Genomic DNA, 25,173 nt, shown 5'->3' on the forward strand with positions numbered 1-25,173 from the left:
CTGTAAACCTTCTATTTGGACAGCCAGGCCTGATTTTAAAATTCAACTTATTTAACGTAAAAATGATATTCTTTCTCATCTGTCTACTTCTGTCATCCAGGTGAGAAGGGTCAACTTTTTTTACTTATCTTTCGTCTTTTTTTTTTAAGTTTATTTATTTTTAATTTTTTTTTTTTCAACGTTTTTTATTTATTTTTGGGACAGAGAGAGACAGAGCATGAACGGGGGAGGGGCAGAGAGAGAGGGAGACACAGAATCGGAAACAGGCTCCAGGCTCCGAGCCATCAGCCCAGAGCCTGATGCGGGGCTCAAACTCACGGACCGCGAGATCGTGACCTGGCTGAAGTCGGACGCTTAACCGACTGCGCCACCCAGGCGCCCCTAAGTTTATTTATTTTTGACAGGGGGTGGGGTGGGGGGTGGTTGGGGAGGGGAGAGAACAAGCAGGGGAGGGGCAGAAGGAGACCGAGAATCCCAAGCAGGCTCAGCACTGTCAGCACAGAGCCCAACGTGGGACTCAAACCCACAAACCACGAGATCATGACCTGAGCCAAAACGAAGAATCAGACACTTAACCGACTGAGCCACCCAGGCACCCCCTCTCTTTCATCTTTTAAAATTCAAACTGGTAGAAACTGTTACTGCTTCCCAAAAAAGGACTTTTAGAATCATCTTTCCCCACTAATTTCCACTATTACCACCAGAGCTCTGTGAACAATAATCTTGACAGTCTTAAATTTTCTCCCGTTTTGTTTACGCCTCACAATGCTCCACAGCTAATTTCTTACAATCACATTATCAGGATTTCCTGCAGCAGTTAAGAACAAAATGGGTCTTCCAAATTTACACAAATCAGAATTCAAAATAACTGCCTTGTTTTCAAGGCAATTCACATACTGATTTTACCTAACGTTTAGGCTATAACTTCTTTCCCAATTCCAATGTTGGCCTATTCTCTGGTCAAAACTGAATTATTCCACTTCAAACAGCCTAACCTGACTTTCTATTCTTTATGGCCAGGCTGAAAAGTCTCTTTCTCCAGGTCTTACCCACTAAAATAACCTACATTAATCTCTAAATAGGAGCTTAAAGACCTTGAAAACCTACCTCTTGAAGTTTAAGTACCATGATGGAATGTAGATGTTTCACCAAATTGTCTAAATATGGAATAAGCAGTGACTTGGGACAGTCCTCAGTGAAGTTGATCAGAGCGGCAGCAGCATGGGCCTGCACTCGCTGATTGCCCTGGTCCTCCATGGTCTGCAGCAGGGCCGCGATCACCTGGAAAATGGAATCAGATAAACACACATTTTGAAACACCACATTTCCAAGCACACCTCCTCTGTTTGAGTGTTTGAGGCATTGTTACTTACCTTCTCATGAAATTTCTTTTGGAAGCCAGGTGCAAAATCTGTAGCCATCTGTCCCACGGCATTACAGGCTGCGTACCTTACTCTTGGATGCTGCAATAGGGGACTTTGTGTAAGTAAAGGTAAGGGGTTCCCACATGGGAACTATGGTAATAAGTATGAATCAGGTATTTACTGGTACTTACAGGATCCTGAAGAAAAAGCAAAACAAAATTTACTATCTCATTTAAAATTCCTTCCATTTGCTGGTGGCATCCTTCACCAATGGCAGATAAGGCCATTAATCCTGCATGCCGGTATTTCCAGTCAGCTACAAAAAAGAATTACAGGTGAAAGAACAGTTAGCCAGTACAAACATGTCATTCTGGTAGTCAGAAGCATAAAAAAAGCTCTCCTTATTTAGAAAAGACCACCAAAATATTTTTATACATTAATTAGAAAAATGGACAGAAAAAAGTGCCCGACTGGACTATTTCACTATGGTAATGGTTATGTCAGACGAGCATTTCTATTCCAAAAGTAGTGCAAAGGCAATATGAAAGAAAAGAGTTTATTAGTATTTATAACAACTACTGAAAATAAGCCTTTTCCCCCTAAGATTTACCATTAGCAACAAATACCTGGATTTTGTGCCACACACTGCTATTTATTGAACATAGAGATTCACTATTGTCCAACCATGGAAATTTACATTTCTTTAAAAAGAACAAAAGCCAAGGAGAAGATACTGCTTTTAAAGAATTTTTATGTAACAACATGGTAAATGAATATAGATGAACATTACATGTATTCTAATATTACTAATGGCTACTTGGTTTTAGACTAGAATATTAGCTAAGCAGTATTTATTATACTGATCTTCATATCATATTCTAATATGTAATTTCCCTGACTCTCATTTCGAAATGTTTATGCTCATTACATTATCGTTCCCTTTAAGCGGTTTCACACAACTTGTGGAACAAAGCAAGACATACATAAATACAGAAAGCTAATATCTGTGTAAAGCAGTGGCTCTCAAGGTGAGACCCAAGAACCCTGGGATTACTGTCCTGATAATACTCTTTCACTCTCACTCTGAGGGTCCAGTGGAGTATTCCAGGGATTACAACACATGTATGATCCACTGACACCGAATGAAGAAGCAGAAACAAGAACTCAGCTAAGACACTTAAAGATATTTACAAAACTGCATAAGACGACATTCTTCTCGCTAACATATTTTTGTTTTGAAGTCATTCTTCACGAAAAATGTTATTTCTGTTCATGTGTAATGGGTTTATTATGGCTATCTTTAAATGAACATTTTAAATGTTTTTCATCTTTAATAATACAAACACTGATATAACCCACATAAACAAAAGCATTCTAGGATCTTCAGTTGATTTTTAAGAGTGTAGGGGCGCCTGGGTGGCTCAGTAGGATAAGCATCCGACTTCGGCTGGGGTCATGATCTCACAATCCATGAGTTCGAGCCCTGTGTCAGGTTCTGTGCTGACAGCTCAGAGCCTGGAGCCAGCTTCAGATTCTGTGTCTTCCTCTCTCTCTCTGCCCCTCCCATGCTGGCTCTCTGTCTCTCTCTAATATTAAAAAAAAAAAATTTTTTAAGAGTGTAAAGGGATCTTAAAAACAAAGTTTGTGAACCACTGGCATAAGAGTTAACAAAAGTTGTAGAGAAGCCTAAAATTATATCAGAATTAATAATTTTTCACTTTGGGGAGCCCAAGATGAACTCCGTTGCAATATACTACTATAAAGAATTTTTTTGAGAGGGCACCTGCACTCCTGCACACCCTGCATGAGCAGGAGACAGGTAGAGAGAGAGGGAGAGAGAATCTTAAACAGGCTGCATGCTCAGTGCAAAGCCCAACATGGGTCTCAATCTAATGACCACAACCTTGAGATCATGACCTGAGCTGAAACCAAGAGTTGATGCTTAACAGACTGACCCACCCAGGCACCCCTCTAACATAAAGAATTTCTGAAAGTTTCCTAATTCTGCTGTTAAGTATTAAAACTTTATTATTAACATTAAATATTTATTTTTAATGCATTTCAATTACTTAATATACCAATAATCCAACATTTTTCAACTAAGGAATAATCATCCTAGGAAATCAGTAAATCAGATGCTAACCTTTGCATATTGGATTTACTAAGTTTTTTTTTTTTAATGTTTATTTTGGGGGGAGAGAGAGAGACACACACACACACACGAGAGAGAGAGAGAGAGAGAGAGAGAGGAAGGGAGACACTGAATCTGAAACGGGTTCCAGGCTCTGAGCTGTCAGAATAGAGCCTGTCGTGGGGCTCAAACCCACGAACCATGAGACTGTGACCTGAGCTAAAGTCGGACGCTTAACCAACTGAGCCACCCAGGCGCCCTGGATTTACTAATTTAAAGAAGAGATGCAATAAATACTTACTGATACAGAAAGGTGTCCTTATTTGGATCAGAGAAATAAAAATAAAAAGATATGTCTGTATATCTCTAATAGGCAGAGTTCCTGAAAGTATGTTCGGCAGAATGTGATGGTATGCTATGGGGATTTAGAAGTGGTTTTTCTCCTTTAAATTTTGCTATTTATTATTTAAAGTAAAACCAGTAAAACTATCTTTAAAAATAAAGTGTTAAGTTACTAGGAGATACATATCGTTGGCCACTGTTTAAAGCACTTTTCACACACATTAGATACATCTTCGGATCTAATCTCAAGCCTGGGCATAAAGCAAGCATCAGTTTTGCCTCTTTTACAAACAAAGAGATTAAGGTGCAGAAAATTTGCTCAAAGCCATACAATTAACAACAACAGATCTTTACTAAGAGTTCATTGCCATATATAATAAAGCCTCTTGCATCCAGCTGGTAGGTGTAGCAAGAAAAACTGAAAAGCCAAATTCTTTAATTACAAATCACAACCACATCCACAACCGATCTATCTGAAGATCACCATCAACCAATAGTGAAACAGTGACTACAATCTTTTATGTCTGTAGGCTACCTTCTTCATCTTAAAAATGGAAAAGCTAGATTCTTTCTCTTAAGCAATCTGTGAAGCTGTCTCTATTCCTTTGGGGAAAAAAAAACCCTCAAAAAATTGAGGAGCTAAAAAAGGAAAACTGGGGCACCTGCCTGGGTGGCTGAGTCGGTTAAGCGTCTGACTCTGGACTTTGGCTCAGGTCCATGATCTCATCGTTTGTGGGATCAAGTCCCCCAATGGGCTGCGTACTGTCAGAGCAGAGCCTCCTTGGGATTCTCTCTCCCCCTCTCCGCCCCTCCCCTGCTCATGTTCTCTCAAAATAAACCGTTAAAAAAGAGGGGGGAAACAACTATTCAAGACCCATGTATACAATCACATCATTAAAAAGAGTTAATTGTTTTGGGCCATGCCTTTTCAGAAGAACTTTATAGGATAAGAATTAAGTAAATTGTATAAAGGGCTACAGTTCTCAACATTTCCTTTCATTTGAAGCTGGTATTATGTTATTACCCTGCTTTACTACTTTAAGACCTTGAATCAACTGTCTGACCCTTAAGTGTGTCTCTTGAAATGTACCCTATAGATAGGACTATCCATACTTAAGTAAGTCAGGATATCTGTGGAAGAGTATATGCATTAGCATTATTTGTATCAACAAAAACTATTAACATTTAATGGGGTATTACGGAATGCTATGAGGGGGCTTTTCTGTGGTGATATGATATACCCTGGGGTAAAAGCTTAAGTATGGTGTATCTATATGGTATGTTCACATTGTTTTAAAAACTGCATATATGCACGATGGAGGTCAAAGAAAAGTCTCAGAAAACAATTAACAGTGGCCACCTCAAAATCTAATAAGTTAAGAGACTTTTAGTCTATATATCTCTGTTTTTGAATTTTTAAAAAAAGTCAAGCATAGGGTGCCTGGCTCGCTCAGTCGGTGGAATGTGCAACTTTTGATCTCAGGGTTGTTGAGTTTAAGCCCCATACTGGGTATAGAGATTACTTAAAAATAAAATCTTAAAAAAACATAAAAATATAACATGTATACAACAATTTTTGATATAGATATAAATTACAGGTACAGAGGCTGACTGACAAATGACCAGATATTTGTTATGAAAACAATAAAAGAAATAGAAGTGGCTTCTCTTTTTTTATTCAAAGTTTATTTATTTTTGGGAGAGACAGAGATAGCGTGAGTGGGGGAGGAGCAGAGAGAGGGGGAAAGAGAGAATCCCAAGTAGGCTCCACACCACCAGCACAGAGCCTGATGCAGGGCTCGAACCCACGAAACCATGAGATCATGGAGCCAAAACGGAGTCGGATGCCCAACCGATTGAGCCACCCAGGGGCCCCAGAAGTGGCTTCTCTTCTGATTATACATATATTATACATGAATTTTTTAATGTTTCTTTATTTTTTGAGACAAAGAGAGACAGAGTGCAAGCAGGGGAGGGGCAAAGAGAGAGGGAGAGACAGAATCGGAAGCAGGCTCCAGGCTCTGAGCTGTCAGCACAGAGGCGAACGTGGGGCTTGAACTCACAGACCGTGAGATAATAACCTGAGCCAAATTTGGGACACATAACCAACTGGGCCACCTACGCGCCCCCTGATTATATATTTTTAAAAATAACAGACAGTGGCTAAGGAAGATCATATGAATCAAATGTGCTAATATTTGTAAACATCAAATGACGATGTCTTATTTAAATTAAAACCTAGATACTTCTGGCTAGGGAGAAAATCTATAGTTTTTCCTTGGTATTGTAATTATCTCCTATGCATTGAAGCCAGTTCTACAGAGGAAATGGAGTATCTGCAGTCGCGAGAAAAAACATTCTTTAGCATAAAACTGGATGGTTCCAAAGAGGACTAAATAGAATTTTATCAGTATAACACAAAAATTAGGCTAAACATTGGATATAAAAAGGCAAAGAAAGATGAAGTCTAAGCATTTGTCAGTTTGAGACTTAGAAAGCCACATGCACTATGCTAGCATCCGAGGGAGACACAGCTTACGATTTTGGAGCATCTGCATAATGTGTTCCTTGATCATCGGCAGCACCAGCTTCCCACCAAGTCCACAGGCCATTCGGTCCAGAGCGCTCTCACCAGCAACCGCATTGCTGCACACAAACCAGAACGTATCCAACATGCTCAACACACACAGTGCACTGTGCACATGTATTTCTAAATATGCTATGAAACTAAGGCTGAGAAAGACCAATTTAAGCAGTCTTTCAAATGCATGAAGTTGTGGGTTCAAAATCCTCAAGAAAAGGAGAACACATAACATTTTCATGATTCATTCACCACGATGTAAAAAGTCCTGTCTCAATCTTAACTTTCAAGACTTTGCTCTTTCTGCACACACCCTTCACTGGCTAACACTCAGCTTTGGTGCTCTCAAGACTCAAAGGTATGAGCAGCGTGTTCAAGAGAGCCTGTTACCTCATTTCCCGGACATACATCCTTCAAACTCCATCAACAGAACACAGAACACTGAAAGCGGTGCTCAGACTCAGGGATGCCTTCTCTGCAGTGAACTTACCTACTTTTAAAGGAGTGCTAGCTTCATAGCTAACATTTATGCACCGGTGAGACTCAATTCCAGTGTTTTCACTGAAAATGGAAGAAACTTGGGTATAAGAGCCTTTTGCCCTGGCTTTGAACTCTAAGATTGGTAGTGAGTTTGTCATGGGATCATCTTCAACTGTCCAGTGAAGAGACTATAAAGATGAAACTATAAATGATTTTTAGAATATATCTAAACTCACCTTGAATATATTCCTGGCCTATTTACCCACAGATAAGAAAATCTTACTCATCTAGCCCAGAGAAAGTAGCTTCATAAGCCATATAATTGTAAGTGCCTTTTACAGGGCAAACTAAAGGCCAGGGAGCAGCAGCACATTACAGTAACTGAACCAGGGAAAGGAAACCCAATCTGAGCCTGGTCTTCTCTTTAGTCCTACGAGGTAATTTCCAGTGAAGGATTATTTTCATATACTTCAAAACGGCATTTAAGCCAGGGTAGTCATTTTTAATAATGGCACTAAGCCGCAAGATGCACTGTACATTCTGCAAGTCAAATGTCTTTCATTTTACCTAATTCCTGTTATAGTAGCTTATACCAACTACCAGTCTTTCAGGGCAATACTTTCAGCTCTTTGAGAAAGAGAATATGACACACTGGCATTAAACCTTCGTCTACAGACGGGCTATACAAACCCTGGACAAATTACTCAAATGCCCTCTCCATTTCTGACTCTACCTGAGAATGTATCTGTAGGAACACTGAAAGAATCAGTTAAAATAACAGAGTTCTAAAGTGCTACTTCTCACATGCGTGTAAGAAGAGGCCATCATCACCACTGGACAGTGAATAAATAGATTCTGGTGGACTTTTCCAGGAATTCCAAGGAATCTCTGAAGTCTAAACAAGTAAAACAGTAGCTCCAGTGTCACAGTAATCTAGTGTGCAAATCTTGCCACTATCTCGTCTCTAGCCTATGGTTAAATTGAATGAAATTGGGAAAACGTCATTTTGCAGGGAACAGTGTGGAAACAACTATTCTAAGTGAGGTCTATGCATATAAAGGCATTTTTCACAATAAAGCTTCTTTATACAGACTTTAAGATACTCTTACACTAAAAAAAAATCTTGAAGAAAATTCAGAGTAAAATGGGGAGGAAAGATGGCTACTTAATTAAAAGTAAATAAAATATAATTTGTAAAATTTGACACAGAAAGCCTCAGTGTCCCATGTTCCAAACTGACAAGTTTAACTTTAGATTACAGAATACAGTGGGAAGACATGGACCCTGGAACCCTAAACTCTTGTCACCACCGGAGCTCTCTCTGTTCTGTCGAGGAGCCTCCACACAGTCTCTGGCGCATGCGATTACCTGTCAAAGTCATCATCTTCCAGCTCATCTGCATTCGCCCAGTCCTCGTCCTCTTCAAGATCAACCATCATCGCTAACATCTGAGGAACTAAAGTAAATCATCACTTCACACCTGAAGGCTGTAGCTTTTTTATTTTATCAGTATCACCATTTATGAACAAGAATTTTAAGAAGTAAAAAATGAAGGATTTACTTTGCCTCTAAGAGACAGAACAATTATTTGCCTGTGCCCCCCAAAATTTGTTAAATTTTAACCTTTTTGCCACATTTGCTTTAGACCTTGTTCTTTTTAAGTACCACTAAGGATAAAAGTCAAACTTTCTAGATCCTATCACACTCTTTTTTACTCACCAGAGGTGAGCAATGAATAAAACCGACGCTTCTCATTCCCAAACTGTTTTTACACTTGAACTACAGATTTCCCTATATACAAAAAACAGCACCATTTCAAGATTTTAGTTTTTACACAATAAATGGTACCATACTACATGTAACCTTTGGCAATTTGCTTTCTTTTCAACACATATGGATTTTATTTTAATTACTTCACAGTATTCCACTACGTAAACACACTATTCCATCGATGGACATTCTGGTTGTTTCCAATTTTCTTCCTATTAAAAAATTTCCTTTGATGAGTTTTCTATACACATATCCTTGAAATGTGTGAGTTCAGGGCATGAAACTGTTACAGGTTATCTTCAATATTATAAGAAAGACTAACTGCTCTGCATAGTGGTTGCATAAATTTGCATTCCTAGAGGAAGTTTAAAAGGATAACTGTCTTATTTCACAACAATGTGTGAAGTGCCCTGAAGCTGTATGAGTCCTGCCTGCTCAACACCTTTCATCAACACTCAGTATTGTCAAACTTTCTGACAACTTGGGACTCCACAACTACTCTGGTATTTGAGACTGACCAGCACTCATTAACTAGTTCAGATTCCTCCTCTGTGAATTTCCAGTTCCCTAGCCTTCATCTATTTTCTAGGTACTTAAACTTTGTTGACTCTGTCCACTGCAGCTACTTTTCCCCAGCCTGCAACTTATCTTTTAATTTCACTTACAGAGTATTTGGTCAAAAAATTATTTTAGTATTTGCAAATTTAGCAATATTTGCATCTGTGGTTTGTGATTCAGTCTAAAAAAAATCAAATCAAGATTTACTCGTAAAAATGAACTATTATTTAGGTGTTTAATCCACCCCAAATTAGTGTTTATAGGATATCTGAAGTTGGGATATATTTTTGCTACAGAAATGACCTTTGATCAATTATCTTTTTTTTTTCCCCCCAATTAGCTATCTTTTCAAGTCAGCTTTGTTTCCATGTGAGTGGATCTGCTTATAGGTCTTTTTGTTTCAGATGATTCACATGTCTACACCTGTGCCACGAAAAAATTCTAAATCTTCATAGTTGAGAGGGCAAGATCTCCACTATGCTCATCAAAATGGTCTTGGCTACTTCAGGCCCTGTGTTATTCTACATGAATTTTAGGATCAATCTTATCATGTCCAACTCTATTGGGATTCTGACTGAAATTGTATTAATTTATAGATTAATTTCAGAAGAACTGGTATTTAGCTCCTCTATTAGTCTAGTCTTTCAACATGTTATCTAACTTCCCCATAAAGGTCTTCTGTGTCTTTGGATTTGTTTCCAGGCATCACATGTCTTGCCTATTATGGGATTTCAAGATGTGTGCAGCATAGCCACCATGCCCATAAATATGTATAGAGATGTATATCTCCAGATTCATCTGTTTTGAAAGGACATCATATTCTCAACAAATCTATGAGCTTACACAATTCTCAGCAAATTCACTGAAGAGTTTTTCCACATGAACACAAATTATTTAAAGATCTTTGACTTACTAGTCTGTGCAACAATATTGGTATGTTTTCTTAACATAGCAGCTGCAGTCTCAGAGAGGGTCACGATTACTTCAAGGGCGAGCTGGCGTTGCATATTATTGAGGCTGGTGTCTCCACACAACTACAAAGGAGATGTATTTGTACACATTTCGTAGTTTAGATTATTCACTGAAAATAATAAACAGAACATTTACTGAAGTACTTAATTTACCTTTAGACTTAGCTGTAAAGTAGCTTCTAAATGAGGACGCAAATACTTTGGAACGGTATCTGCAATCTCAACGAGGGACTTTAAGACAGAATCGTCATTCTGGTAGCATGAGTCATTCACAGCCTGGAAAAAATAAAATAGAAAAGGAAAAAAGGTCTGGGTTCAAGAGTCACTTTATAGATGCCTCACTGCCAAAACAGTAAAAGGCAGACAACAAAGTGGCATTATCAAAGAGTATTTTTCGTGAAATAATAACTTAGCAATCTATATGATGAAATTTTACCTACAGTCACATGTACACCTTCCTTTTGACTATCAACTAGAAACATATAAAGATTTAAATCTAGTTCGGAATTATAGCATCCAGCACAACAAACTTGAGGCTGTCAAAGAATTCTTTTCATAACTAGAAGGAATCCCTTTTCTCTGTCCTTCCAACATCCACATCCTAGTCTTTTTCAGACATACAATAAATACTAGGCCCTAGGATACATTTCAAATGTCCAATATTACTCAACTTATTTCTCTATGACATCGAGTTAGCTCACTGTGGTATTTAAATATACATTCTGTATCAACCACTGACTATTTAAGAGTGACAACTCCTAGAAGTTTTGGCTAACATTTTAACTTACTCTAAATTCAAGGGAAGAAAAATCTGAGATTAGATTTCAACAGTAACTCAAAATTTTTAGGTAATAAACGACTAAAACGATAGAATGGAAAAGTTAATGTTTTTTGTCATTGACCTAAACTATCTTTTCAATTTGATAGCACTGAGAGAAAAGTTTCTACTAAATCCTACAAAATTACTCTGAATCATGTACGATTCACACAGGATTTTTCAATTTTAGCTCTTCTGAATCCTCTCTAACCTGGTGGTTCTCAACAGGACACTATCTCTCCCAGGAGTTTTCTTGGTTGTCACAATGACTCAGGAAGGGCCAAAACCAGGGTTGCTAGACGTCTGCATCTGTGACACAAATACTTACGAGGAACTCACAGGACCTTCTTACCATGCATCTCACATGATAATGTCAGATACTTCTAAAAATGAAAAACTCATTTATAATGATCTGAACCTAAAACCTAAGTCACAATTAGATTTTGTCTGGTTTTAATGTACCATGATTCCCCCCACCCCCAAAAGTAAATATTGTATAAGTCTAGAATAAATACATAGTTTTGTTCAGAACTTTGCCATTTCTGGAAATCAAATCATCAATAATAACAGCATTTGTGGTGTTGGCCTTGCCAATGATATCTATCAGTCCACATGTTTAGCTACTGAGTTTGTATAGATCACTTAAAAATCACCTAGTCTGGGGATGCCTGGGAGACTCAGTCGGTTGAGCATCCAACTCTTGATTTAGGCTCAGGTCATTATCCCAGGGTGGTGGGATCAAGCCCTGCACTGGGTTCTATGCTGAGTGTGGAACCTGCTTGAGAGATCCTCACCCTGCTCCCCTGCTGCCCCTCTTCCCCAACTGCGCATGCTCTAAAAAAATAAATAAATAAAATAAAAAACACCTAGTTTACTATGTCTTTCATTGTAGTCAAGCCCTACCATTTATATATTGAAAAGCATGCCATTTTATTGCATATTACTTTCTTCTTATTTCTTCTTTGTTATTTTAACTTAGGGCAATATAATTTTATTTTTAAAATTTGTGCATATACATATGTACATTACCTGTGCATTTCAATATTTCAAAATGGAATATGCAAAGTTACAAAATCTGCGTCTAACAAGGTTGACAGTAATTGTTTTAACTTACCCAATCATATTTTATGCTCTGATTGAAGCAGATGGTATCCCTAAAATAATAACACCCTTAGGATCCAATAGTGACAGTTAACCACAAACTATTTATAGTACAAACTATCATAAGCCCTGGGATTAAGAGTAAGGACTTCGGTCTGATTTGGGTTTAAATCATGGTTCCATCACTTACTGACACTGTGACCTTGGGCAAGTTTCTTATCCTCCCCTCTTTAGTTTCTCCTTATGTAAAATGGGCATTAAATTTCATAGGTTTTTTTGGTTGATTCAGTGGCAATAACCTATGTGATTACTTAACAAATTACTTGTATCATACATCATAGAAAACTTTAGAAACCCTAACCTAGGTATTCTAAGAGATTAAGAGTCTATGAAAGGCAAGAGATCTAGTTCAATGGGGACAAAGATCCCCTCTAGTGCTAGCACACAGTAGCCAATGACTTGACTGAATAAATGAAAGCATTCGAGAATTCTGGTAAGAATTTGAAACCACAGAAAACCAAAAAAGGATATAATTTTCACTGATTTCATACCGTGTTCTTACCTGTAAGAATCCGGGTAACAAGTCTGCAAAATGTTTGAATAGAGCAACATTATGCTCATTTGCAAGTATAAATGCAGCTGTAGCTCTAGCAGATAATGTCCTGATCTAATACGAAAACAGCAAAAAACGTCAAGCATGAGAAATTACTGATGGATGCAAGGTCAAGATTTCTTACTCAAGATGAAATTTTTCATCAGTAAAACCAGTACTTATATTTTGCAGTATTAAAACTAAAGATAATCTCCAAATACATAAATCCCGTTCCCAAGTTAAATGTTATATTAAATTAGGTGTTAATATTAGTGGAATTGAAATTATTTACCGATGGATGTTCCTGATCTTGCATACACTGAACTAACATCCGTTTGATAACGTCTAAATAGTGCTGCTGTTGGTTCCCAAAAATTCCAGGAAAGTTCCTAAAAAAGATCCAAAGTACTCTTTCAAAATGACATATTTCAGTAAGGTGTCAGCGAGAACATCTCATGTTCTAATCTAACCTTAAACATCAGCCTGACTTAAGTGTGCATTAACTCTGATGGCTGAACACCATCCATCCATCTTCCAAGTAATCCTCTTTGGGGGTTGGGCGAATGGCAACAAACATTAGCAGAGAGGATTATGCTGGATGCAGAGGTGACCCAGGTGCACACACACTACTCAGCAGCCCACCAGCCCTGTACTTTATCCTTATCACTCTTGTCCCTGTAGGAAGCTGACCTGGAGTGCAGGACAAAAGCAAACACGAGGCTGCAGACGGTAGCTGCAGTCACAGAGCTACCTGACAATCTGTGCCTGGGCTCAGTCAGTGACCCAGGGAGTCCCGATTCTGCTCTACTTTAAATGTAGCTAACAAGTATATTCAATACTTGCAATTAATTCTCTACTCCGGGTTACCGATACAAATGAGATCCATTTGACAAATTAAGTAGAAGGTGGCATAATGTCTACCCTTATCCGCTTCTGATATTCAAGGTGTATCTCATTTCTTAACAAGTATATAATCTTGAAACGTTATAAATCCAACTATATTTTTAATGTAGAACTGTATGGTAACACCAGACAAATTTTTCTTAGTGCAAATCATCTTTTAATTCTAAACTGAGACCATTTGCTTGTAAATATACAGGATTTTATTAAAATAATGTATTTTTATGAAGTTTGGTCATAGAAGACCCAGAAAACAATGGGGGTTCACCAGCCTTTTCTTTCTTCTTCAAGATTTCATCATTAAAGTGGCTTTCTAAAAGATATATTTAATACTGTGTCGATCTCCAAAAAAGGGAAAAGAAACCATCTTGTTTGGAATTATAAAAGCCAAAGAATAGAAAATAAATTGCAGACAACCACTGTGCACAAAAAGGAATATAATATGAAATTAAAAGCTTTGTGTTTTTTCAATTTATTTCCAACACAAATAGAAAGCTCATCTAAAGGCACTATTTAAGTCTAAAAAGTCAGACTAAAACATCCATTAAAATGTGCTTTGTACATTCATGACACTTAAGTTTTTCAGGAAAACAAGATCAATGTATGTACCAGAAAATGTGAAGGGCAGCTTCCCGCAGTCCCATATTTTGAGAGCTGACTGAATCAAAAAGGAACTTCAAACCTTCGGGCCACTGGTTGTTGCCATCCTCATCTAAAAGTAAAGAAATCCAGGCATAAAGTAAGTAAGTCAAAACTTCAAAGAATGAAGGGTGAATCCTTTCATTTCACAAGCCTCCAAGTATGTTAGTAGTAGAAAACGTCACATTTTTAAAACGTCCTAAGAAAATTAGGTCCTTTAACCATAAACATGGCATTCTAATCTTGTAAACAGCAACTGTGCATCTGGGTTGCATAAGCACAGATACTGGCAGTGGTTATTTTCTAAAGAGCTGGCATTAAAAGAAACACCCTTAAATCAGTCCTTTTAACATAAAGATCCTGCTTACGGGTGGAAGGGAATGAAATCATGGTTTAAAAAAAATAATTGTGGACAGCACTTTGAAACATTTCCATTATTAAGTGATTTTGAATTAGAAATGATGTCATTTATAAAGTTTGGTCACAGAAGACCCAGAAAACAATGGGGGTTCACCAGCCTTTTCTTTCTTTTTTTCAAAATTAAGGGGCACCTGGTGGCTCAGTGGGTTAAGTGCCCAACTCTTGATTTCAGCTCAGGTCATGATCTCACAGTTGGTGAGATCAAGCCCAATGTTGGGCTCTGCCTGACAATGTGGAGCCTGCTTGAGATTTTCTCTCTCCTTCTTTCTCTCTCTCTCTCTGCCTCTCCCCAGGTCACGCTCTTTCTCTCTCAAAATAAATAAATATTTTTAAAAATTCAAAATTAAGAGTTTCAGTGGGTTTTTTTTTTTTTAACGTTTATTTATTTTTGAGACCGAGAGAGACAGAGCATGAACAGGGGAGGGGCAGAGAGAGAGGGAGACACAGAATCGGAAACAGGCTCCAGGCTCTGAGCTGTCAGCACAGAGCCCGATGCGGGGCTCGAACTCACGGACCGTGAGATCATGACCTGAGCCGAAGTCAGACGCTCAACCGACCAAGCCACCCAGGCGCCCCAAGAGTTTCAGTGGGTTTTGAACTTATTTAAAATAAAAAATTTAGCACATTTCCTATGTTTTAAAAATATTTACTTTTTTGACAGAGAGAGAGAGGGAGAGCAAGCAGGGGAGGGGCAGAGAGAGGGAGATAGAGGATCCAAATCAGGCTCTGTATTGACAGCAGACAGCCTGATGCAGGGCTTGAACTCATGAACTGTGAGATTATGACCTGAACCGAAGTCAGACGCTTAACCGACTGAGCTGCCCAGGCACCCCAACACATTTCCTGTTTTAAGGAATCAGTTGATATCTGTAAGCTGACTTGAACAAGAATTTCTACATTCCTGGTAGTGGAGATTAAAAAATCTTATCTTAGTGAGGTATCCTTTTCAACCTTTAAAAATGCTGCCTAAATGAAGTTTACAATCACATCTATGAACCTCCCAAAAAAAAAAAAAACCAAAGCATATTCAATTACATTATTAATGTTTTTAGTGTGACCAAAAAAGGTTTGACTGTTGGCAAAGTGCATTTTTAGAGATTTTCTTTTTATTTCATCATTTAAAAATATTTTGGGGTATTTTAGAAGGTATACAGTATAGTGGTATAATAAATAGCCTATTGCAAAATTTATTATCATACAGATGTAACACCAAATCTCCTGGAGTCCACTGATTTTTACTTCCGTTGGCAAGTTTAATCTACAAAACGGGTTATAAGTTAGACTGTGCTTTCAAAAATTAACAGATTAGGGGGGAAATAAAACTGACTGATTTTCAAGCAAACTACAAAATTATTTCTCCACACAGATGCTCTGAAAACCAACAGGTAAGTATTATGACTGCACTTCAAAACATCAGATTTTTGGCTCTAAATGCAGAATCCATAATCACTCTCATTCTGAACAGAATAAATGGTACTCAGGTACTTATAAGTCTTCCTTTAAAAAGACTCCACCAGGGGCGCCTAGGTGGCTCAGTCAGTTAAGTGTCTGATTCTTGATTTCAGCTTAGGTCATAATCTCACAGTTTGTGGGTTCAGGCCCTACGCTGGCAGAGTGGAACCTGCTTGGGATTCTGTCTCCTTCTCTCTCTGCTCCTCCCCAACTCTCTCAAAAATAAATACATAAACATTTTAAAAAAAATTTTAAAAAGACTCCACTTTAGAAAAAAAAAAGGAAGAATATACTCATTTTCTTCCAAAACGTAATAATGAATGTATTTGCATACACACCTATTAAATTCCTGGCCAGTTCTGCAGCAATATCACAGATTTTTTTCCTCATGCTAGACTGGGTTTCCATTTGAATAATCATCAGTAGCTCACTCTTGATGGCAGTCTGAACATCAGAAGGAAGAGTTGGATAGACTTCATCAAATGCAGAGGACAAAAGACGTCTTAGGAGAACGGCAGCCATTTGTCTAGCCTATAAATGGAGAGCATGGTTAAGAACTTGGTATCTTTCAAGAGAAACAATTTTTCACAAACTACATTCACTCCACCATGGGTTATTTTACAATTCATTTCTAAAACACTTTGCTAGATTCTTTTTAAAAAAGATAAAATACATAAAACTCTCTCTAATCACATTAGTCTACTGTACTGACATGCTACCCAAAAGCTCTTTTTGTTAATAAGTAAGGAAAAGCCCTGAATACATCAGATCACAAATTAAAAAATATACCTTAGCAATGGTAAACTTATCTTTAATTGCTATTTTTAATAGATTTTTTGAAGAAAAATAAGTATTAATATAAACTGCAAACTCTAGAATGCTCTTGTCCTACTTCTCATTCCAGTATACCTAATCTTACTCCCAGCCTGGCCTTATCTCACTGTATCACAGCCCTTTCATTAACCTTTGATAACATGCTATCAAATCCATTTATCTTTATGCTTCATTCAAGCAGACAAACATTACAAGTTCCTAATGCCTACAAGTGCTAATCAATATCAATGTGTACATTCTTATCCCAATTAAAAGTCTGTAGACTATATTTAAGTTTGGCGTTTTTATATGATATTCCTTTAGATTATAATGAGTCAAGAAAAAAATCATTCTAAAATTTTATCATACTAAATAAATAAGCCATTAAAACTATTAAACCCAATTTTTCATGGGCTACTCATTATCACTATAATTACTTTGGGACTATGACCAACAAAAAAAAGTTAAGCTATACAAATAAAATGTACCAATTTTTTCCTGAAGTTATTTTTCACTGAATCTTTTTTTACTTAAAAAAATTTTTTTTAATGCTTGTTTATTTTTGAGAGACAGAGACAGAGAGTGAGCAAGGGAGGGGCAGAGACAGAGAGGGAGACACAGAATCCGAAGCAGGCTCTTGAACCCACAAACTGTGAGATTATGACCTGAGCCCAAGTTGGATGCTTAAAGGACTGAGCCACCCAGGTGGCCCTGAATCTTGTTTCAATTTTGGCAAACAGCAAACTTTTAAAGAAATTTCAATGCTCTAGAAAGGGTTCAAAATGGTTAAAATCCCTGTAAAAGTGCCTAAAATTTGTGCAGTTCTCACACACTGAAAACAATGAAGCCATAATGAAGACACTGAGGCTAGTTCATAATCATCATCTAATTCAAGATTTAAAACAGGTTCAATGTAGGTTTTTGAAAGTAAAATTCGACAGTTTTAGTATTGTTTATTCTTGGCTTTAAAATGTGTTTCATAATTAACTTGATTCAATTTTCAAGAATTAAAATAGCCAATTGTTTCTAGAGATTTGTTACTTCATATTTCTAGAGATTTGTTACTTCATATTTTAACATTCATTTGGAATTAAAGGATATATTACAAAGGTGAAGAAGCACCTTTTGTCATCTATTTTAATTATTTATTTATTTATTTATTTATTTATTTATTTATTTACGTTTATTTACTTTTGAGAGAGAGAGAGACACAGCATGAATGGGGGAGGGTCAGAGAGAGAGAGGGAGACACAGAATCCAAAACAGGCTCCAGGCTCTGAGCTGTCAGCACAGAGCCTGACGCAGGGCTCAAACTCACGAACCGTGAGATCATGACCCGAGCCCAAGTCGGACGCTCAACCAACTGAGCCACCCAGGCGCCTCAGTTGATTAAGCGACCGACTTCAGCTCAGGTCACAATCTCACAGTTTGTGAGTTTGAGCCCCATGTCAGGCTCTGCGCTGACAGTTCAGAGCCTGGAGCCCATTTCGGATTCTGTGTCTCCCTCTCTCTGCCCCTCCTCCACTCACACTCTGTCTCTTTCCTTCAAAAATAAATAAACATTGAAAAGAAAAATTAAAAAAAAACAAACTGGGATACTTTCATACTGTTTTTAAGTAATACCACAGAACACTAAATTGCCAATTTAAACCGACTGACTACAAGAAGTCACGTGTAATAGTATGTAGAAATTTAGTGTGGCTTTGTTTCCATCATGTTTTAATATTAGCAAAAGTCTCACTTTACAAATTCTGTCACTTTTTTATTTTTTGAAAGTAACCTCTATTCCCAATGTGGGGTTCAAACTCATGATCCTGAGATCAGGAGTCGCATGCTCTATCAACAAGCCAGCTAGAACACCCCTCACTTTACACATTCTAAATTCCATGTTTCATAGGTGGGATTAGTTTTCTAGACTTGGATATTTTGACACCTTTTCTGAAATAAATAAAATATTCACTTAACGTTCAATATATGTAAGGATATTACTTTGGGCAAGAAAAAAAAATCAGCTGCTAATGCATATAAAACCAGTAAGAAAAACACATTTGAATTTGGTACAGTCATCAGGTCATTTGCTAAAAACCAGTTTATAAAGGATTCAACAAAGTGTCTCTTTGTTCCTAAACATCTTTAACACATCTTATTCACCACCTAGGGATGATTATAATAAGCATAAGAATTTTAAAGACAGACAAAACATATTTTTTCAGAAACATCTGGCAACATAGTAAAACAACGAATGAATTAAATTTCCTCCTTTAGGATGGTTTCAAGGAAGAAATATTTTTTATAACCACAGAAATCACTTAAATTTAATAAATTTTTATGTGATTATTTAAAAACTATTAACTCAAATATCCTGAACACATAATCTGACATGGAAAAGAGAAATTATTTAATAGAGTACTTAAAAAAAATGTAACTGCAAAGTAGCTTTTCGCAAATGTAAGTTCAAAGTTCTGGTACCATCTATGCAGTAATCACCAGTTCTCATCACCCACATGGACCACCATCTAATACCCAACTTTGTATTTTGTTTTGTAAGAATGTCATATCCTCAAATATTAAAATAGTACCTCCTCAGCAGCTGTTGTATTTCTGATGGCTTGTAAGAGGAATGTGATCTTTGACTGGCCTGGGATATTCTCGTAGGTTTCCTTCAGGGAAAAGAAAAACATTAAAGGTTAGAAGATGTTCAAAAACTTCACGAGCACACCAGTGAAAAAAAATGAAATAAGACTGGGAAAGGTCTGTGCATACGAAGTCATGTAATCTAGGTCTGGTGTTAAAATTTTCTCCTGGTAAGGAAAGAGAGGATGTCCAGGGAGTGACTTTCAAGCTCCTTTCTACATTTAGCTCTTAGATTTTTCTAATGTAAGTGCATATTTTCCCAACTTTTGCTTCTGTGAATAACAAAACTCAAGGCCTATGAGGGCCAAAAAATTCTTAAATGTGACCTGAGCCACCATGCTGTAAAGCAAGTGCTTACCCAGTATCCCTTTACAACATGGAAAACTACTTATCTTGTAACATTTTCTAGATCAGATGATGTAGAATTGGTTTATGTTACCACTACTTACAAACTACCAGAAACATACCTCAGATGAAGTAAATCCAAGAAAGGGAAGAAAGTATTCAAATTCTTCTTTCGAGAGAGGGATTATACTAAAGCCATATTATATACACAAATAAATGAATATGGCCAGGAGAAATTTGGCCAGGAGATTTTAACATAATTTCTTTAATACTGTTTTAATATTCTAGAAATCTAGTTTTGTGATTCAGGGCACTGCTTCCCTTCTCCATGAATAATGTAAAATGAGCAAATTGGTTAACAATAAAAAGTTGACACCAATTAAAAGACAGATTGTCAGAGTAGATCAAAATATAAGATCTAAGTATATATTGTCTACAAAAGCTAAAGAGTAGTATAGATTCATGTGTATGTATTCTAAGAATTCTATAACAGGGGCGTCTGGGTGGCTCTGTCGGTTAAGCGTCCGACTTTGGCTCAGGTCATAATCTTGCGGTCCGTGAGTTCGAGCCCCACATCAGGCTGTGTGCTGACAGCTCAGAGCCTGGAGCCTGCTTTGGATTCTCTGTCTCCCTCTCTCAAAAATAAACATTAAAACACGCTCTGTCTCTCTCTCTCTCAAAAACAAACATTAAAAAAATAAAATAAAATAAAGAATTCTGTAATAGTAGTCTTTTACTGTGCAAAAAAAAATCATTATTTGAAGTATAGAATTGTTCTCCCAAAGACAACTCTTCACTTGTCTACTCTCTAATAGCCACTACCCCTATAACCTACCTAGTTCCTCTGGGCAGAAGTGACAAGGAAAAGGGTGGGAAAACAGGGTCTCCCCAAATGCACATCTACCTCGTAATTTCTATTAAGCGCTCTGTGGCATCCCTGAGATATTGACAGATACTGAAATAAAGGCTCAGAAGTTAAATGACCTGCCCAAGGTCAAATACAATAAATGCTGGAGAGAACTCTGGTTTCCTAAGGCCAACCGTATTCAAAATCTCCCCAGCACCGAATGTTCTTTCTGGGTTTTGCTCCTGGGGTCTGACTCCACCAACCAGTCAGTTCTGTTTATGCAGTGCTGCACAGTTTTCAAACTTCTCAAACATATCTCAATGAAAGAACACATCTGGGGGGAAGAGGAGAATTCAAAATCCTCTGATAACCTCAAGTTCCTCTCAAGCGTGTAAGCACAGAGGAATACAACAATGCCGAAAACTGTGACAAGCATTCACAGCTGAGGAGAGAAGATGGTCTGAATTTATGTATACAGAAATGAGATAATTTATGTAGAGATATTCTTAAGATGATTGCAAAAATGGAAATGTACCTTGAGGTTTCTCACTTAATCTTTATGAATGCAACTGAACGACCGGTGTAGCCTTTCCATTTAAACACAGTCTCTCAGTGTATAATAAAAATGCCTTTTTATTTTTGTATCTAGCCTAGCTCCTGATGCACTGTATCTGCCATAAGTGTTAAACAGTTAAATTTCCAGTGGTCTAAATCAAGTTTCAGAAAAAAATTCTTTATTAGGATATCACTCTCGGAAAACCATGCCCAGCTGGGACTATTAGTGTGACAGTTATACTGTGCTAATTCTAGTAGAGACTTAGAAATATTAAGTCCAATACTGAACTCTATTCCATAAGGAATTAGAATTAGAAGTCAATGGAGAGAGAGTTTGGTATGAGTGACATCTGACTCCTGAGAGAGGGTTCTCCCATTTGTTATGTTCCACTGTAGCAATCCAGATATAGTATTACATTTATACCGGAACATTGGTCAAGGATAATAGTTTGGCAAAAAGAGCACAACGTTAAAACCCTAAACAGACAGAGTGCCACCAAGACAGGGCTGGTATCTCCTTGTATTCCAGCACTTAGCACATCAGAGTGCAGCAAATGTAAAGAATATCTATATAAAGAATATATAAACAATCTTTCGAAGAATATTCCTAGCCCTAGGTCAGGCAGGTTCAATGAATGTTGCCAGTTTCCTGGCAAACAGAATTTCAACTCCATTTGATTTCACCATGCACATTCACACAATGCAAAGTATTTCACCTCCCCCTTTTCTGTCCATACAAAGGAGAAACGCTAATAAATACTCATTTCACTCATTCCGTAAATATTTATGGTGAGCCAACCTTGCATATGAAAAGAGGGGGCAAGTTTTACCTGGTACAATTTTTACCTAGTAAATAAACAACCTGGTTCCTCAAAAATCAGGTATATTTTTCAATACATTACCCTCCTCCAATTCAAATCTCATTGATGTAGTTCTATACTACAATCAATGAAGAACAAAGTCAATGGAAAAACTAAGAATATAAAATCCAAGCATATGTTTAATAAAATACTTAAGCTTGTGTCACATAAAAATGTCCAGTCATGAATGCCATGGACATTCAACTTTGTACTACCTGTCAACTTTTTATTCAAATTGCTTATTCATGTTCATCATTGTATTTTTAGACTTAGAAGCATTTAAATCATTTCTTCAAGCATCAGAAACATTTTTTGTAAAGTTAAAGAGAAAAATTCTTGAAGATTTAAAAGAAATATAACATAAAGCCTACCAGATAGTTTATATAATGGAAATTTTAAAAACTTTAAAAACTTTTCAAGACTTTCAATGATTTCAACAATATATTACAATGAGTCCTTTACTGTACTTCATTTCATGTTTGAATGCAAGTTACCTTGGTCAACAGTTCAGTATTTGTGTCAACTAAGTATTTTTATCTTGACTGAGTAAATTACAAAAATACTTACTGAGCTTTTGCCAATTTTTAGTTAAAAAAATTTCTATATTTGCCATATCAGACTGTAATACTCAATTTAATTTGGCTTCATTACTTATAAACAGCTCATTTCATAAGGCAAAAAAAGAGGCATTAAAGTATCATTATGCACAGCTATTTACTTTTCCAACTAATATTTTGCTTTCTTAAGCTCTATTTACAGTCAAACTTTGTGTTATGTGACATCAGGAAACTTCCCCTCTAACATTTACCTTTTTTGGTGTCAAATTAAGAATATTCTGTTTTATAAGACTTACTTCACACATTAACATATTCCTGGGATATACAAAGAAAGTAAAAATGTACTACCTAAATGTTTTCACTAGGAATAAAAAGACTGACAGTACAGCTGAACCTTGAACATGGGTTTGAACTGTGCAGGTCTACTTATATGTGGATTTCTTTCTGAGGGGGATAAATACAGTACAGTACTGGAATGTATCTTTTCACCTTATGATTTCCTTAATAACGTTTTTTTCCTCTTTCTTTGTTGTAAAAATACTGTATATAACACACATACAAAATATGTGTAAACTGGCTGTTTATGTTATTGGTAAGGCTTCCAGTCAACAGGAGGCTATCAGTAGTTAAGTTTTGGGAGTGTTAGGGGGGTGGGAGCTGGTGTCCCTAACCTCTGTGTTGTTCAAGGGTCAACTATACTTTCCAATTGTTCTTTATGAGAAAATGTGCTGAATGCTGCTAATTATCCCCAAAGTGATGCAAGTGATAAAAGATTTACAACAGGCACCAATCGGAATTCAAGCTGAACCAGACACTGGTATTTAGTTCAATAGAAGAGAGATTCCCCACTAGGCTTGACAATAGAGACTTAAGCAACTGGAGGGAAGAGGGAGAATTAAACTAGCTTACTAATTACAATGCTGTTCTGCTTTGTAACACATGGCAATTTCTATTATGGTTTGGGATTAGGAACTTATTTTGGTGAAAAATTACCCCCAGAGTTAGCAGAATGCATTAAAATGTTTTCATAGGCATCATCACATCCCACTAATACAGGAGTGCAAATTGATGCAACTAATAAATGCACTTTACTTCCAAGTTCAAATACTACTTTTAAGTATTTCAAGTAAACCTGGCAAAGTCTGAAAAGATAAGTATGCATGTACTCTTATTTTTAGGATGTACTCTTATTTTTAAAAGGACACTAGAAACCTTAATGTCCTTTCATAGGTGGGTTGGTTGAATAAATAATACATCCATATTATGACTACATAGCTGCTTTAACAAAATCTTGTATGTGACAACGTGAAATATATGGAGTGAAAAATCCAGGTTCACAGCATATGAATTATATGTGTATGTGTATTAAGGTCCATTCATGTAAAAATGAATGTATACATTTACACTTGTGAAGGTATTTTCAGGGATAACTCACAAGACACTTAAAAGTGGTTACCTTTGGGGAAAGGGATAAAAAACTATTTGCACTGTTTAAAATTTTACCCTGAACACATATCACATGTATAATACATGAAGCAAAAATCATTAAATAGTTGTTTAAAGCGCGTTCTCATACAGAACTGAACTTCCAGTGTATTTACTTCAAATATTGTAAAACCACTAAGTATAACCAGCATATCCTAATCTACTCAAAGTAAGTACTAACAACATTGTGATTCTAAAGTTTATCTATAAAACCCATGAGTACAGAAGAGGACTCGTCCCCCAATTTTGTTAGCTACACGTAAAATGAATTTTGCTCCCTAAAAACATCTGGTTGAACATCTTTTGCTGAATCTTATAAAAATCTTCGATCACATGGTGGCAGAGAACTCCACATATAACCAAGTTTGAAGACAGGTTCTTATAATGCACTTAAAAGAAACTGGAAAGTTTCTGCCCTTCCCTTACACTGTCTCACGTATGTATTGTGGTCTCAACACTGACAGCCTTAACATCAGTCTTCTACTAAACCAAGTGTTTCTCACTGCTACTTGGTAAAAGAACTTGCAGATACATCTGAAATACTGTCTCTTGAAAATATCCACAGCTCCACATTTTGGAGGCCAGCAGTCAGAGGAGGTTAAAAAAAAAAAAGAGAGAGAGAGAGAGAGAGAGATTGATTGACTGATTGATTCAGGTTGGATTTCATGAAATTAAAGACTTAAACATATGGTGGCACTGGCCCACTTAAACAACGGAAGTCCCAGGACATCGCAGTAATGAGACCACAAATCTCTACAGATCAAAGAAAATTTGTCTAAAGGAAGAATAAAGTAAGGTGCAAGCGGCTTAGAAAGAAACCCTAAAGGCAACTTTACAGAATTGTGGCGAGGGCCGGGGGCGGGGGGGGGGGGGGGCGGGGAGAGGAGGGAAATCCAGCTTCCGATGGATTGTCAGGAAACTAGACAAGAGAAAGAGGACTAAATGGAGTGAGTGGAAAG

General features: G+C 37.0%; 1 protein-coding gene across 1 annotated transcript in view; it reads right to left on the reverse strand.

Moving 5' to 3' along the window:
* The window catches only part of IPO5 (importin 5), a 56,570-nt gene that overhangs the window by 15,851 nt on the left and 15,546 nt on the right, over positions 1–25,173 (reverse strand). Inside the window, exons 4-15 of the mRNA XM_058681548.1 lie at positions 19,511–19,591; positions 16,457–16,649; positions 14,217–14,319; positions 13,000–13,096; positions 12,678–12,782; positions 10,351–10,473; positions 10,140–10,260; positions 8,267–8,354; positions 6,377–6,483; positions 1,556–1,680; positions 1,374–1,463; positions 1,108–1,281 (exon numbers count right to left, since the gene is read on the reverse strand). Of these exons, the coding sequence (XP_058537531.1) occupies positions 1,108–1,281; positions 1,374–1,463; positions 1,556–1,680; positions 6,377–6,483; positions 8,267–8,354; positions 10,140–10,260; positions 10,351–10,473; positions 12,678–12,782; positions 13,000–13,096; positions 14,217–14,319; positions 16,457–16,649; positions 19,511–19,591 (1,407 nt within the window). The remainder of the gene's footprint in view (positions 1–1,107; positions 1,282–1,373; positions 1,464–1,555; positions 1,681–6,376; positions 6,484–8,266; positions 8,355–10,139; positions 10,261–10,350; positions 10,474–12,677; positions 12,783–12,999; positions 13,097–14,216; positions 14,320–16,456; positions 16,650–19,510; positions 19,592–25,173) is intronic.

This window comes from Neofelis nebulosa, chromosome 1, assembly GCF_028018385.1.
Source record: "Neofelis nebulosa isolate mNeoNeb1 chromosome 1, mNeoNeb1.pri, whole genome shotgun sequence".
In the NCBI taxonomy this organism is placed as follows: domain Eukaryota; kingdom Metazoa; phylum Chordata; class Mammalia; order Carnivora; family Felidae; genus Neofelis; species Neofelis nebulosa.